The following is a 15299-nucleotide window of genomic DNA, read 5'->3' as shown; positions in this document are numbered from 1 at the left end:
ATTTATTCTAACTTGTTGTACATCACTTTGTTCCTTTGTTGCTTTCCTTTGTTCAGCCTCTGCTGCTTTAAATGCTTAAACTTAACCCATAAAGACCCAGTGATACTTCTGTGGCAGCTCCAAAATATATATATATATATTTTTTATATTTAACTTATCTTAAGTGATTGATCACCATTTCTTATAAAATTATCCACTGTATTTTGCTTTTTTTTTTTTTTTTTAAGTGAAAATCTGGTATTTTCCTATATTTAATGAACTGATCATTTCAATGTTCATAAAAGCTCAGATTACAGGTGTGGGTTACTATATCAAAAACAGAGAAACCTGAAGAAAAAGTGACTTTTTCAGCAAAGGTATCATTAACTGAATATGAAAACAAGTGTGTCCATCCACTGTCATTTATCAAACTCCATAGGTTTAACTGGTGAATCAATGTTGTAGAAGATGACGGTGTTTTCACGTTCACTATGGAGCCTCTGAACATCCAAATGGGTCATATCTGATGACCATGAAAAGATGACAAACTGCATTTTCCACCAGTTATTTACATGTATTAATAGAATTAGAGGATCAGTAGGTATTAAACAGTTTACATCAGTAGATAGTTTTGGTTGCCACTGGTTGTTTGGGTCTTTATGGGTTAAATTTTGCAACATGAAACAACACAAAACATACTTTATCTAGTGAAGTTTTAAAAAGAGAAGAGAAAAGTTTAACTCACCTGAACAGGGTATTGTTGTCTGAATGTTTAGGTGGTTTGTTGCAATCACCGTGTCCTTCAGGAATAAACCCATGGTGCTTCCTGAAGCTCTCAGCACCTTTGGCAATGATGGCAACACCCTCCCTCACCCTCTGCCTCAAGCTCTTCCTCCACTGGTCTGTAATCACTCCAATCACGCCAACAGGGAAGCTGACAGGTGGAGTGTTGTCAGGGTTGCCTACAGCCAGGCTGGGGAGGATCCAGATGTATCCCGGTCCCAGCAGGCCCACCTCAGCCGCTAGACTAAACAAGTACTGCGCTTCCTCATGGGAGCAGTATGCCAGCAGAACTGAAGAGTCCAACTGCACACAAAAAGAAATCTGTCAGATCAAACTCCGAACATATTCTGGACATGCAGTGTGAGGTCACGAGGAACTTGTCTTGTCGCACCTGCTGCAGCATCCGACGAGCCCTCACGTCATTAGCCCCCACAGACATTTCCAGAGAGAGAACATCCTGTAGATTCCACAGAAAGTAGGATGTATCTATGTAGGACTCAACTATATCCACGAAGGTGTCATATCCTGGCAGCATGCTGGTGACGATGGCAAAGTCGCCCCAGTCGTACTCCTCCATGAGCTGAAAAAGACATAAGATTCATGCGTCACAAATGACAAATAGCTGTCTAGATAATTAATTTAATGCAGTGTAGTAGTAAGGATTTTTGGCAAATATAAACCTGTGGGGGAAATGATCAAAAGAGAGGCTCAAAAAGCATCTAGAAAATAACGCTTCACGCTTGTTAACATATTTTAAGTGGGGGTATGGCATAGAAAATCAACAGTAAGCTTAAAAATCCTATTTAAATTTGATTCCAGATGGATTTGTATTGAAATACTTCCCTGAGGGAAGGTGGGATATCACATTTAATGACACCAAGATTATCCTCTTGACTTGTGCAACACTGACATTAGACCCTCTAATCTCATGGGAATTGCACAATCTCTCATGAATCAATCTTTGTTCGTTTGAAAAAAAAAATTAATAAAAAAAAATCAGTCTAAGGACACATCTCCAATCTGGGATTCCCCCACTGATTATCAGGACGTCCATAAATCATGTTAATCTGCCAGCGTGGACCCAGATTAAACTGTCAGTAACAGGTTTGTAACTCTCACCTTTTGGTGTGTTGAGCTATTTAAAAGAGATTTACCCCAAATACTGCTTAAATGAGGTCCGATGACTATTGAAGCATAGGCTATAGTGTTGTATTTTCAAACCTTGAACATGCTGACTATCTGCTGCTCGAGAGAGGCCCCCATCTGCAGGAAGGAGGATCCCTCGGACTGTGGAGAAAAGGAATATCACTTAATGATTCAGGAAACTCTTTGATGGGCTATAATCTCTGTCCTTAGGTATTTTTTGGCGTATACATTTCCTCCACAAACCTAAATTGTGTTACTTCATTATAACAAAACAAAGCTGATGAAATTTGGAAGTGCAGTGATGTGAGACTGCAGTGCAAGCAAAAACCCTTAGTGAATGACTAGTCTAAACTTCAAAATAGATTATTAGTGAAATACAGGGTGTCCCATAAGTCTCCATACATAGGAGACATAATACATTCCATACATATATGGTTCTAACATGTATTTCTTTATATTTCTTCTTTATAGTTCTTCAGCAGTGGAGGACATGCATTGAAATGTGTTCCCGACAAAATGGCAGTCATATAGAGCATATTATATAAATAAAAATGGTTTATGTCAAGAAACGTTTATTTTTCCTATGTATGGAGACTTATGGGACACCCTGTATATTAACATGCATGTGCAAAACAAAGGTTTTATAGGTAAATACAAAAAAATAATGTGTGCTCATGTATGTGATATTTCTGCTGGGAACTGGTTATTTGTTGACATTTACTAACTCTATTTCTAAGATAATGGCTGTCTATCATCCACAGTAAAACCCTCTGCACTCTTATGCTCTCTTCAGTTTTTCTGCTCTAAAGCGTCAACAAGGTGCGATACGTAACTGTTATCTTAGCAATATAAGTTAGCTAACATCTACAAACTACTGACTACAAGAACACAGGCACCAAAACAAATAATAGGTGACATTTCTGCACGCACACATGCAGAAATATTACACACTGAATCTTTACAGTCATGTCTACCTTTTTATTTCCCCTGGAGTGTGTTTTGTCAGATGTTAGTGAATTTTTGCGGAAAATTCCATGGGAATCATTCATCAGATACATGAACTTTACTGATTTTTTTTTCTCTTGTTCAAAGCATTTACTTGCACTTTTGCTTTCAATATATAAGTACATTTTGTACCAGAAAGTTGCTTAAGAACACTGGCATTTGCTCACTCTCTTGTGCTTACGTGAGGTCTGGAATTTTGGGGTGCTGTCATATTATGCCATAGATTGACAAAGCACATTCACACACCACCTTCATCAAAATCGTCATCCATTCATCCCTCTGGGACACATGATGGATGGTACGACAACAAGTTCTTCCTGTGATGGCCTTGTCTTTGTTGACTGAAGCCCCTCCTGGTGTATACCCCTGTCACTACAAAGAACATTAGTTGTCTAAGTGTCTTCCAGGGTTTTCCTTTCTGTTACAGCAGCACATAAACCATACTGGCCACCAATAACGTCAAACTAAAGTAAAAATCAATGTGGAGAATAGAACAGAACAATTGAATAGAATAGGCTTTATTGTCATTACACCAGTTGTGCAACAAAATTGCTGGAGCTATTTGCCAGCGACAGTGCACTTACATCTAAGTAGCAATACAAAAAGATACAGACATCTTTAAAAAAGTATAAAAATATAAAGTGTGCAATCAAAGTATATACAAAATGGAGATATACTGTATGAAAGGCTAAGATTTAGCATCATATCTCATAATATTTATTTTACATTATTGAAAATAACATACAATTATCTGAGAGAATATGTATGTGCATACACTTTTGTCCTGTAAGGTTTCTTGGATAAAGGCTGAAAAAATGTGGGAAAGAAAACAAAACAAAACTTGGTCCAAAAAATGTTAAACCATCAACGAGACAGCCCCTAATCCTTTTGAAAACCAAACAAAAACCTTATATGTTTTAGTAATATGTCAGTTCTTCCATAAATAACATTGTAGAGCTCACCTTGAGGTCAGATACTGTTTTTTCACTGAGTTGTCACTTTATACACCTGATGGATTTTTGAACTGGAGCTTGGATTAGTATTTGAAAACAGGGAGTGAGCATGAGGATTTTTGCAGAACTGACCCGGGTCTTCCATGTATAAATCAGTATGCAGGCTGATATCATGGGTGTAAGGAACTATGCAAGTCAAATAAGGTGCTAATTTTTTAAGACGTTATGATCTGTTCACACATTGGGAGTAAGACCATGGGAATTTCTTAATACAGGAAAAGCTAAATAATGAAGTTTTTATTCCACTGACCAACTTTAATTTCTTCCAAGGTCATTTTCTGATGAGACAACTGTACTGTAGCTCAAGTGTGGTTTCTAGGTACATTTTCAACCAGTGAAGGTGAACAACACAACTGCGCTTTTTGTCTGAAACCACTTCTTATTCAAGGGCAGTTCTTTCTTCTTACTCTGCTCATGGTTAATTTTCACTGCTCAATAGGTTTCCTGTGCCCTCGGTTCATCAAATATTCTTCACCTGTGAAGACAGGGGGCTTTAAAAAATCTTGAGTAAATCAACAAAAGAACGTCCAAGTGCGGTGTTGAACTTTTCTGTCACAGCAGTATCCTAACATTTAAAATTAATTTGTCTGCTGTTCCACATTTGTGCAGAACCTTTGACTCTTTTACTGCTCTAGCGCATTTAAAAGTAAAACTAAATTATGTGTTAAGGAAATATATCCTCTTTATGGTCCAATGATCACTGGTTTGTAAAATCCTTAAAAGTCATAAAAGCCAGATAAGTTGATAAAAAAATAATGTGGGAAATGGACACAAAGGCACAAATGAAAAAGTAAATTATATATGGCAACATAATAATGGGGATAAATCATGTAGAAATCTGAAAATGACTTGAAAAATAACTTGCACAGCGCATAAGAAGGAAATTATAAAATAATATATCTATAATAAGAACTTTATTAAAACCTGATGTGATAGAGCCGTAGATGTCAAAGATACTCATATATAGATATATTATCACAGATGCTGCTATTTTACCGTACACCTTTAGTCTATATTCAGTCTCAGTCTGGTACAAAGTTCTCCAAACAGCAATCACTCAGTCCTGCTGCTCTATTTCTGTCAACAGTGGGTGGTACAGAGTAGGGTATGGGTTAGCATATATTTGCAAACCTACTGTGCACTGACAGATTCGATGGAAAGTTATTAGAAGTCACTGAAGTAATGTCCTTCAATATGAGGAGACGGAATAATTGGAGAACAAAGCAATATAAAACAACAGCGGGTAGATAAAGCTCATTCCGAAGGTTGAATGCACCTTGAAAACCAACTACAAGCCTTTCATGCACGTATTCACCTGACTAATCATCACATGAGCAGCATCCAAACCAGCAACATCAACAGACAAGGCCAAAATTTATTGATAAATGAAAGATATTCATGAATCTAGGTTCACAGTGCTGCATTTGGTAGAATATATTACAACATGAAGCAACAGATGCATTGAAATTTGGATCAAACAGGAGCTTTTTTGTAAAACTGATGTTTTAAAAAGATTTGCTTTTCATCTAGGTTTATCCCAGCTTAAATATACAGATAATAAATGAAAGGAACAACATAATGCCAGTGGTTTCTTTGCAAGGGCTCAATTTATATAATATGGATAAAAGTATTGAGACACAGTGAATTTGGGTTTTTCATTGCTACAAAACAGTAATGACACAGACTCTGTCATAATCAGTATTGCAATAAATGTTTCTGTTAGGACGGTTTTCTTTGAGACTTTTCTATTTTTTTTTTTTTTTTGCTTACACTGTCATCTAAGCTTTAAAAGTGCCTGAAAAGTTTGTTTTTTATTAATATTACTCAACATTTAATTTTTCTTTATCATTATGATTTTTCAAAATGTTCTACTTCTAGATTACTAAAACATTTGTCACCTTCCATCTATAGACAATCATTTAAACCAGAATATTAATTTGACAGTTAATGTGAAAATTGACAGAAACTGACATGAATATTTTTATCATAGTAATACTTTAAATCAATGGGAATGAAAGTCCTACAAGCTGTAGATGTGATGTGTCTGAATATTTTTGCCCATAAATTGTAAATGAGTTGAATCAGATACTATGGCCTATGGTTCAGTAGATCACAATCCACTAATAGAAGAGTTTGGACTGACGCTTCAGACTAACATCATCAAAAAAACACATAACAGAATTTCCACTACAGTTGCCAGACTTCATGGAAACTCTAGAGAATCGATGCAGAGGCACATTGAATCTAATCTACCCGAATGTGTTATCCACAGCACATGTTGGTCATGGTCAAACCAAAAACAAGCTAATGGTCTGTGTTGTGTGTGTGATCAGAACAACATAACAACAGCTGCCAAACATATGCATTAGACGAGCAAGACCTGAAAGTTCAATGATGCATCTGCTATCCTTGCATCAGCAGTATCTCAACTGTAACATCCTACCTACCAAGATTTATATCAGTTTGATTTGAAATTCCTCAGAAAATAAGAGATGGAAAGACTACACACCTTTGGAAGTTACAAAGGTTTTAACTTGAATAAGAAATTCATGTAATGCTGGATCCCAAAAGCCAATCTGCTCCATAACTCAGAAACAGACAATTATGTAACTGTTGCTAAAAGAGATTCACTCTTGACAGTTTTGACTCTTTGTGCTAACACTGGTGTTGTCATCAATTGAGCAACCTGCTGGACTCATGGTGTTACAGCTGAACTGTGCACATAATGGGACAAAGTTAGAATGACTCTGCATGCATAATATTTAGTGCTAATGTCCATAAACTCTGCTAGTACAAGCTCCTAGACATGATCCCTGGTGTGCTGCATTGTCAGTTATTGTCTGCACCATGATTTGGCCCTCTGTGATGCACAGAAACAGAATAAAATGGAAAGTAAAAAGTCAGGAAAAACCACAGGAATACCTGATAAGGTTTAAAACTGTTTATGTAACTTAATGCTAGCTAATGGTTGTACTTTACTATGAGATTGGCACAAGTTTTGGCTCTGATTAGCTGTCCCCAGCAAAAAATTCCTAATAAAAACATACTGATTTTGCCTTTAGAGTGGACACATTTTCTTATGTCTTACACTTTTCATCTCTATTTCCAGCCCATATTTGACCTGCAAAAAACCAAAATCAAAAGACACTGACTAAGAATTAAACTTTTGGATTTAACTACAAACTGCTGCACCATCATGAGTCATTCTGCAAAAGACATGACCTTGTTTAACCTTTTTGAGAGGACTCTAGAGTAGCTAACAAAGCTGGATGGAAGATGTAAGGGCCGAGCTGTGTTAAAGGGCAAAATTAGATCTGTGATGTAAGCAGGTGCAAGACCATGCTGAAGTTTAATATAGGCAGAAATCCTCTGACTTTGATAACAGGAAAGGGAGCTGGTGCAACAGGGTGATGATCGAAGTAATGCATTTTTGCAGAGGTCCAGAAGGACGGGAGTCAGCCAGCAAATTCAAGGCCAAAAATTTCTGGAATACAGCGACATACATGTATGCAAATGGAGAAGTCACGCATGAGGGACTAAAGCGGGAAGAGAGTGTGAGTAAGAGTGTTAAACTGTCAAGTGCCATTTGGGACTAGGTCTCATATCACTTCACAGTCTGTTCTTGTCTCAGAGGTGACTAACTGTCATCTCTCCTTCCTGTTGCTCTTCCTTTTCCTACAGTTCAGAGGCTCTGTTAAGCCCCAGGGAGCTGTGAGCTGGAGGAATACCACAGGAATATCACAGCTAGACTCTCCTCCACTCAAGTTTTACTAGTTTTATCTATCTCAGCTTGTTTAAGTTCTACCTCCGGAGGCTGAACTTCCACCAAACCACTGACTGGGCTATGAGAATGGCTTTAAAAATAGCAGTACATAACCATGTCAAGCTGTCACAGCATAAATAAAAAATAGCTCTGGATTGGCAGTCCTGTAGTGTCCCACTTCAGCTGATATGACGGAGGAGTGGTAAGATACATCATGTGAAAAAAGATCATTAAAAACCAATTACTTGTCTGAGCTATTAAACATACAGAAAATGTGTTACACCCCCCCTCCTCCTATGAGCAAATAAGTGTTTCATCACTCTACAATTAACAAAGACACAAATTGGGGAAAAAGCAAAGTAACACACATCTTTTTTTCATCACAGTAAAATCAAACAAGAGTTCCAACAAATTTATATTCTCCTCCTCCAAAAAACACACACATTCAAACCACACACATGAACAAAGTTCACCCACTCCCCCCGTCGTCCTCAACTTCCCAGCCGACTTGTTCTCACCACCTTGGCAGTGTGGCTGTCACACACCGACGTAATTAGCAGTCCTGCTGCAGCAGCGTATGCTAATGTGACAGCGAGACGGTGGACATGGTGGTTGCTCACACACTCCTCTCCTCCCACGGGAAGAACTTCCCACAGTGGAAAGACTGGTGCCAGTCAAACAGGAAGCAGGTCACACTTCATACAGACGCTCACTGACATATGGACTCAAACTGGGACTGAACAATGTGCAAAAGAAAAGTCAGATATGTGATGTGAAACAAACTGTTATGAGATGCAGCTGTTAGCGGGAATGGTACTTCTGATATTTCATTTTTGTGCTCTGGACTAAACAATCACATTTCCTTATGTCTGGTTAATATGACTAGGGCATCTTTGTAGCACAATCCAACATTTACAGTAGTATGTTGTGACACATTTAATTTAAACATATTTAAATCACTATTTTACAGTCTCTGAAAATGTCTAGAAATTTCCAAATATGTTCACTTCCATCCAATCTGATAGAAAAACTTTAAATGCAGTACTTTGACTCTATATGAAGAAATGTCTGTCAACCCCTGTGAGGTTTAAAGTCAATTTACTCAGATATTACAAGTCTAATTAAGTCATTCAAAACTCTGGATAGATTATAATTGAGATGCTGCTGATATAAGGATGACGTATGCATCACTGAATGTACAGTTCTTGTTACTCTAATACATGTATATGGCCACTATTGTTATACGGTTACTTTCATTCTATGATTTGAAATCCATTGTAATATATGACTTTTTACACTGAAGTATTCACATACATTTTTTCTTTGTTTTTTTTTTTTTGCTTTTGCTTTTAAACAAAATAAAAATCTATTTGCACTACAAAAAATAGGTCCTTATTGGTGAGAGCTGGATTCTCAATGTCACTTGAGTGAAACATATTAAGGTGATATGTAAAACACCTTAATGTCATTAGAAACATGTATATGTAGTTCAATTCCCCTGTCGGTACCCTTGACCAAGGCACCGATGTACATCTGGGGTTGGTCTGCAAATACCTTCAGTGGCAGCTCACTACATCTAATATGATAATACTAATGCTAATGCAAAGTATTGTATGTATATTATGATGAGTAAATTGCAGAGACTGGATTTCCCTACTGGAATAATACAGTTAATTAATGTTTTACCTTTACCCACACAAGAAGCACAGCAACACATAAACTCTACTTATGCACCTGGCCAAAGTGGTGCTTTACAAGTGTTTTAAATAATTCACTGACATAGATCAAGAATCAGTTCAGAATGTAGGCGTGATAACACATGTTCTTCTCCAACATCATCTTAATAATCATCATCTGATGCACATTCTCAGTAAGGATGACTGTCATTTTTATGGCTCTGCTCTATAATCAGGATGCATTGTATGTCACAAATGGTATTCTCTGAATAGACTTCTGCAAAGTATGGACTCATGTACCCTCCAGTCTCTGATTTCCGAGATGCATTTTAGGAATTGTGGTACCCTTCGAGGTACCCCAAATCATGCTTGTTCACAGAAAAGAGGATAAAGGAGTGAGGAGACATGCAAAGTACAAAATAGAAAAGTGAGAACATTGGTCAATTATCACTGATCCAAAGTTCTATATTTCCTCAAAGTAAAAAAAAATGAGTCTATTTAACATTTTTAGCTGGCTTCAATCTTAGGTAGAGAACATTCTGAACAAAAAGTACAGCTAGAATGCCTATGATTTGCATCTTTTATGTTATTTGAATAGTCCAAGCTGCAAAAAATGAAAAAGGAAATGACAAATGCCACTGAAAGCTTTAATTTCCCTTGGGATCAATATGTTATTTAATCTAAACTAATGTCATCTAAATAGAAAGAATCATTTTTACTGCTTGTAAACATTAATGTGGTTTGTTTTATTGGCCACTTAACCTCTATCCAGGCTGATGCTGCAGAATAAATGATAATTTCCCAACAATATCTGTGAAGCTCCAGTCGAAACATATTATGCTGTAGACACTACTTTTATGCAGAGGGAGAGGTTATAACATCACTTCTCTTGTGAAGCTCAAACCTTCCCTTTTGAGATATATATATATAAAAAAAAAAATAAATAAAAAAAAATCCACAATTATTCTCCAAAGATACAGGGTCTTAAATCCTCCTTGTGAGACCACGCCATGTGGAAGTCAATGGTATGAAACATCCTCCAGTCTATGATGGCAAAGATGATGATGCAATGTTGTATATCCTCATTATGTTGGCAGAACTTCTATTGTAATGTAAAGGAAAGCCTCCTGTCTTTCCTGTTTAGTTTATCAAATGCTCCCACAACCAATTTACTTTCATTCTGACACTAATCTGAATGCCACAGCATAAGTTATCAGACTGGCTGCTTTTCTTGAATTATTAGGCCATGCTTTGAGGGAGTCTGGACTGTAGGGTAATTTCATTCCCAGTGATAAAAGCAGCTTCTTGTGGGAATATCACTTGGCGTCTCTGGACTCCTGGTGACCTGTTTATGGAATCAGTGAGTTTCTGTTTTCTGGACCATGAGGCCAAGAGAGACAGAAGTGAGGAGGGTGTAGGGAAGAAACAGAAGGACAAACGGAGAAAGCGGGTCAATCTGGCCACAGTCACACACCAAAAAAAGAAACCACACTGTTATCCAATGAGAAACGTCAAGCTTGTTGCTTCATTTCAGTCTAACATCACAACCAGAATGTGACCTTAGATAAGACCCAAGACTAGGACTGTGACTCCTAAAATATAATCTTCCACTGACAGCCTCAAATTGTAATAAATGATGTTTTACGCTACAATACTCAAGCTCAACAGTTTCTTTGCCTCAAAGATTCATCATGTACACACTTAAAAGGCTCCATTGTTCCTGTTTACTGGCAAACACATAAAGCTGTCTGGCTTGTTTATTCCAGTCTAAATCATCATCTACAATCACTTATTATTTGATGTTTGTAACTGTAATCTACAAAACCCATTTACCGCCATAAAAGTGGCTTATGAATGTTCAAATATTCACAAAAACAATGAGGTATGAGCTGTCATCTGCAGCCAAATTATTGTAACCTGTTGTTTCCAAAAATGTATCACAAGACAGAAACAGCTATGACAAACAGCCCTCATTATTGAACACATATTTTACTGGGTCAAGATGTAAAAAAAAATAAAAAATAAAAAATAAATGATGTCCTATTTGTTTCCCTATAGACTCTGACAGATGACCTTGATGGAAAAAAAGCCATGAGGTCAAAGATGGATGTGAAGGATAAAGACAATCTACTGCACTTAGATTCTGTTACATAATTACACAAAGAGGGGATGAACCACAGAAAACACATAATACCTACTCTATCCTATTTGTTCTTATTGTGCCGTTTATGAAGGCTATACATTTTGGCAAACCTGGGCAAAAGTATTTTTATAAATTAATACAAAATGCAGCTACAAAAATGGTTGCAAACTAAAAATGCTGCTCTCACTCTGATTGCATGAAACTAAATGTTAAATTTATGCAACATAGACAACTTGTTAGGCCTATACTGCCCTGCACATATCATGACTCTTATGATTCAATGTAATCTGGCCCACTTTTTACCCACAAGTATGCTTAGCTGCTCCTAGCTGGATTTGTACTGTTTTTATTTTCCCACTGAAGAGAAGATTGAGTTTAAGGGTTTCCTAAAGGCTAGCCATACAATGCTAAAAATGAAATAGTGCATCTAAACTGTAGCAATGTTGAGTTTGACCATTTTACAACAACAGTAAGGTTAAAGCCTCAATATCTAAGATTTTTTCCCCATAGTAAAAATGCATATCAGCTAAAATGTAATGCAAATATTACACACTGAACCTTTAAATACACACTTTGCCTGTAGGTTTAATATACTGTGGAATGTTCAAAATACACAGTCTAAGTATATTAGCAAATTATGGCAACCTATTGTATAAAATTGGAGCAAGTTTAATAAACTATGGTAACTTGATGATCAGTGTGACTTGGTGTTGATGATGTTTCATGAATGTCTGCATAGTAAATTACTTCAGACATTGCTGACTTTTAGGATAACATTATTTCCTTTTCTTTTGATAAAGGATGATCCATTGTATCCTATGCTAAAAAAGATACTAAAGGAAGCACCGAAGGACATTTCCTGAGTATTTAGTTTAACTAGTCTAACTCTTGTAATCATAAACACAATAAGGAGAGAGCGGTGGTCAAGCGAGCTATAAAATGAATGGGGAGAGCTAGCGGCATAGCAAGAAAACAAGCTGTAAAATAGAAAAACACCATATTATGATATACTGATTCTGTCGGAGGTTATATTGTAAAACACAAATCAAAACAGACATCTTTGCAAAATTCTACAGGACTGTTGTAGAGTCAGTATGCTGTCAAAAACACAGCCTTCCTCATTTCTGCTGTGTGCGATCAGCTGTCTGTTAGAGATGATAGGCTGGAAGGTCTGTGTGTATGTGCGTGCTTTGCCCTGAGTTCTGTCTTTGAGACCGACAGTAAATGATAAGAGGAGAAAAACCATTCATTATTATCTTATTCCTCCCATGCACAATGTGTGATGCTGTTATTGGCTTTTAATATGAATTCACAGCCAGTAGAAACATCCTGAACACAGCAAAACAAGGAGAAAATACAAAATATAGACAGAAGATAGGGTCTCTGGAGGTAAATACACCACCACACACTGACAGAGGTTCAGAAATGATGATTGACAAGGTTATAGTAAGAGTCTAGACAATGCTTTAAGGAAAACATACTTTACATAGTCTTATATTTTACACATACTTTGCCACTAACTTGCTGCAAACTAATCAACACCATCTTTAAAGAGCAGTTAATCCTTCAGTTCATTAGATTTTTTTTCCGCTATTGCTGCCATATTAATATACCAGACAACAAAATGCTTCATGCTGAATAAATGCAAAGTTTTGTTGTAATTAAATTTTCAAGCAGCCTGCCTCTTCCTGTTTGTGTTTGTTTCAGCCTTGTGGGCAGAGTCCTGCCTCAACTCCTCTCCTTTTCCTCATCGTCTCCAACAAAACTAGTCCCATGACTCGACATCTGGATGCAGCACCCTCTAATGATCACCCTGCACACTGCAATGACTCACAATCAGCCAGCCACAAACACACAAAACCTCCAATTTTAACTCCTTAGAGACACACGCTGCTTTATCCCCCCCCCCCCTCTCTTTTTCTCGTGGGTCCTATTGAACAGTCTTTATGCCTTTTCTCAGCCGTTCCTGATGCTCTCTCATTTCCTCCTCTTCGCCTTTGCTTGATATATGTATCGTCTGACAAAAGACACACTTCCTCTCCTCCTTTCAATCTTTTCATCTTTGTCCCTTTCCCTCTTTTCTTGTTGTTTGCACTGCAGAGATCACTGAGACAGGAACCATAAATAGGTGGCCCGGGCGGCTGCTGCTTCTTTTTAAACCCGCCATCAAAGATATTCATCATCATCAGGCTATTGATAATCAAGCACTATTGAGCGCTTTTATCCCCTAAGAGAATCATGCTCTTACAAATATGTCTCTCTTCGTCCAATCCACCTGTCCTATTGTGTCAGACACCTCTGACAACCTTTTTTTTCCACTCACTGACTACAAAGAGTGCACAAGAAAAAGGAAGAGACGGGGGTGGGGGCTGAATGAGGCCTTCGACAGGCAGACCTCAGAGGAAAGTGTGTTACTTTTTGTGCTATATAGAGAACTGTCACTCAACGCTTCGGGTTCGTCAGACAAACGGTCGCTTGGTACGATAGATAATGTCCCATCTGTGCATTTGTCTTTTGCTACCGTCAAGCAGAGAGGTTAAATAACCCCGATGGCGCCAGCCCTGATTCGATTCGCAAAAGGAAACCAGACACTGTTGATAACTAATAAACTTTGCCCAAATATTTTGGAGACTCGGAGAGGCTTTGCACATTAGACGAATATGAATGCCTCAGCAGAGATGAATCGGAGAAGAGTTAGTTTGCCTGTAGATACAACAGCAAAATAGAAAAATAGCAAAAAGTACAAGTGATTGGTTACAGTTTGGGATGAGTGATAAAAGCAGTGGGGGGGTTTCAACCTCCTGAAGCGTCTAATTAGCAGTTTAATGGGGTCCTGGGGTTCGGAGAGAGCACAGGCCTCACGCCACTTTCCACAACTTTAACAGATCCAGCCTGGACAGACGGGAAAAAAAAAAAAAAAAACAGGACTCAAATGTGTCAATGTGTGAATATGATCATGGGAATGACGGTAAAAATGGAGTGAAAAAGAGAGATGGGGTAAAAGGAGAAAAGGTGAGAACTAACAGAGAGTGAAAAGACCGAAAAATCAAAAGGAGATGGAAAAGGACAGACAATCAGGGGAAAAGGAAAGGCAGAAAATAAGAATGACTATTGCACTTATGAAAGAAAGGGGAAGGGAGACTTATCAGTGAGACAGTAAAACACTGCCTTCAGGCAGCTGTCAGCCAGACTTCATCGAAACATCTTTCTGCTCTCTCTCTTCCCGCTCTGCCATCAAAATACAGCAAATCAATCACCCTCCTGCAGCTACAACTCCTTCTGTTTCATACCCATCTATGACGTGACATGTGCAGATATCTTTTGATTAACAGGCAGCTGATAAATACATGCTACAGTTTATAAAAAGTTGCCAGAGGATGAAATTCACCACTTGCAAGTCAATGTAACTACACATTTCAGCTCTGTTCGGATGCTTCTTGTGCTGGATAGGTGTGGGAATGCACCCGAGTGTGTGCTCACTTGTGAGGGTGTTCATTTACATGTGTGTTTCTATGTGTGAGTGTTGCTTCTATAAATACAAGGTGTTGATAATGGTTTAAAGGAGGAGCAGAAAGGATTGAGCATGGGAGGAAGACGGGATAGATGGAGCCATTTTGTGACTTGAAACTAGAGAAAAGTGTAGATTAAGAGCCTGTATCATATCATCAATCTCTTCTTTACAATATAACTATACAGCTAACTGCCATCTCCATTTATCAAGGAGATACAGGCTAAATCATAACAGGAAAAATCTGCTGCTCTTCAAGAGTGCAAGGATGATTGATTGAGGC

The 15299-nt window shown here is 37.7% G+C and overlaps 1 protein-coding gene across 2 annotated transcripts in view; it reads right to left on the bottom strand.

Moving 5' to 3' along the window:
• LOC115410465 (glutamate receptor ionotropic, NMDA 2C-like) overlaps positions 1 to 15299 on the bottom strand; it is a 72559-nt gene that overhangs the window by 41270 nt on the left and 15990 nt on the right. For both annotated transcript variants that reach the window (XM_030122121.1, XM_030122122.1), the window contains 3 exons: positions 1984 to 2049; positions 1154 to 1342; positions 725 to 1065 (listed from right to left, as the gene is read on the bottom strand). In XM_030122121.1, the coding sequence (XP_029977981.1) occupies positions 725 to 1065; positions 1154 to 1342; positions 1984 to 2049 (596 nt within the window). The remainder of the gene's footprint in view (positions 1 to 724; positions 1066 to 1153; positions 1343 to 1983; positions 2050 to 15299) is intronic.

This window comes from Sphaeramia orbicularis, chromosome 19 (assembly GCF_902148855.1).
Source record: "Sphaeramia orbicularis chromosome 19, fSphaOr1.1, whole genome shotgun sequence".
NCBI lineage: Eukaryota > Metazoa > Chordata > Actinopteri > Kurtiformes > Apogonidae > Sphaeramia > Sphaeramia orbicularis.
The sequence above is the reverse complement of the archived record's forward strand: the minus strand, read 5'-3'. Positions and strand labels throughout refer to the sequence as shown.